This window comes from Thamnophis elegans, chromosome 2 (assembly GCF_009769535.1).
Source record: "Thamnophis elegans isolate rThaEle1 chromosome 2, rThaEle1.pri, whole genome shotgun sequence".
Taxonomy (NCBI): domain Eukaryota; kingdom Metazoa; phylum Chordata; class Lepidosauria; order Squamata; family Colubridae; genus Thamnophis; species Thamnophis elegans.
The window spans coordinates 1,108,836-1,111,005 of NC_045542.1; the positions used below are offsets into that span (position 1 = coordinate 1,108,836).

General features: G+C 42.4%; 1 protein-coding gene across 1 annotated transcript in view; it reads right to left on the reverse strand.

Moving 5' to 3' along the window:
• Nucleotides 1–370: 370 nt before the first annotated feature.
• The window catches only part of DOCK6 (dedicator of cytokinesis 6), a 92,574-nt gene continuing 90,774 nt past the window's right edge, over nucleotides 371–2,170 (reverse strand). Inside the window, exon 36 of the mRNA XM_032210498.1 lies at nucleotides 371–426. Coding sequence (XP_032066389.1) covers nucleotides 371–426 — 56 coding nt within the window. The remainder of the gene's footprint in view (nucleotides 427–2,170) is intronic.

The window sequence follows — 2,170 nt, forward strand, 5'->3', positions numbered from 1 at the left end:
CGGTATACCGGTAGCTCCTGAAGTTGAGAATCAGTTTAGTACTTTCTGTTCCGTTTTTAAACAGATCAGAACACAGGTCTGGAGTTATAGGAAAGGTCTGGAGTGGTGGGAGATAAGTCTGTTCTCTGCATTTATCTTTCAACACCTTTTCCCTGTTACCTTTTAAGTTTTTAATTTTGCAAAATGCAACTTTATCGTCTATTGGACTTCATTGGGTTTACATTAACTAAAATACCTTTTACCAAAATCGTTTTAAAACACTTGTAACAGTACTTAAGGGGATTCATTTTAATGACTCAATGTTTATTTGCTGTCTTTTAATGATTACTCAATTACTGTTCAGCATTTTTTCAAAATACGCTATCAAAATTTACAGCATGCTCAAATGAATTGACTCATCTGGCAACATCAGGTTTGTTGATGGGCCTAAGGGCAGAAAGAAACCCATATTCCTCCTAAATGAAAAAACGTATTTATAGCACACTAGTTGGGGTAGAAGTCTGAATGTTTGGAGGCATTGCATAATCAAGGGTTGAAACATATTGCTTAGAAGAAGTGTTTCTTTGCAGATCACAGAACACTAATGCCAGAATATCATTTCCAAACACTTTTGCCTTCAATTTGTTGCTAGCCAGAAGAACACAGGCTGGGCTCTACAAATATTGCGAAGTTTAGTCCGCACCTGCTAATATTCCAATGTCTTCCAATGCATCCAATGCTTCTGATAGAAAACTTGCTGGCACGCCGTGTGGATAAAGCTAGGCTGTTTTACTATTGAACACTTAACATGTGTACTACTTCCAAGAGAACCAACTTTGCTTTTCTCATGCCAATAACGTGTTCAGGAAACAGAACACGATTCCTTTTCCCACCTTGGGCCTTGATACAGTACAAGTGAGAGGAGAGGGTCTCTTCCCACAAGCCGCACTTTATCTTACCTAAATAAATAACCGGTGGTGTTTTTAGTGGCTTAAGACAGGCAAGGAGGTGAAATAATCCTTGTGTTCTAAGATGCTTCAACAGAACCCTTCTTCCTTTCTATTGCTACTTTGATAAGTTAGATGAACACAGGTTACTATTTTCTGCTGCTGCTATAAAGATCTCATAGGAATCTCATTACTGGGATAAAATTCCAAGCAAATCTCTATGTCACTCAAGCTGCCTCCCCCACAACTGAGTGCATTCCAGTGGTGGGTTTCAATTTTTTTTTACTACCGGTTCTGTGGGTGTGGCATATTTTGTGGGCATGGCTCAACAGTCATGTGACTGTGTGGGAGTGGCTTGGCTGTCATGTGACTGGGTGGGAGTGGCCAATTTAGCTGTCCATTTTGCCAATTTAGCTGTCCATTAAACAATACACAGCAGCCCCCTTTTCTATTCTTTTTAATACTGTATGAAGTTTTTGCTCTAAGTTTTTTTTTTTTACTAGGGGGGAGAGATTGGCAATGCCTGGGGATTTCTGGGAATTTCTCCTCTGTGTTAGAGCACCAAAATAATCAAGATGATATAAGATCCCCTGCTGAAGCAGGGGGTTGATGACCTCTGAGGTCCCTTCTAGCACTGGATTGCTGTGCTGTTTCAAAGCATCCTCTGAAGCTACGTCTGGTACCAGGTTTGCGGTCCTTCCTTCCTCTCCTTTTTCTCTCTCTTCCTCCCTCCCTCTATCCATCCATCCATATTCACTTTCCCTTCCCTTCCCTCTTTCTCCCTTCCCTCCCTCCCTCCCTCCCTTCCTGTGAAGAGCCCAGGTCTTTGGAAGGAGGAAGGAAAGCCAGATGTTTTGAAACTGAGAACATGCCCATTGATCATCTGGCATTCTTAGAGCTCCACTCTCGATCAGCTTAGCCTGAGCAAGGACAACTAGCTGCACTTTCCATAAGCTCCCTCCCACCCCCATCAATTGGCTTTTGTTGATTTTGAAAATCTAAAAAGGATCACACCTGGGCAGTGCATGGATGGGAGGCCCAACCAATAAGTTGAAAACTATCCCAAAAGACGACGATGACTCACCATTTCCATATTGACTTAGCTATCTATTTTCCCAAGGCGGGAAAAATGAGGACACAGATTGTTGGGGGAAAGAGATGCTGACTCCGTGAACTGCTTAGAGAGGGCTGTAAAGCACCGGGAAGCAGCATATAGAGCCAAGGTGGCGCAGTGGTTAAATGCA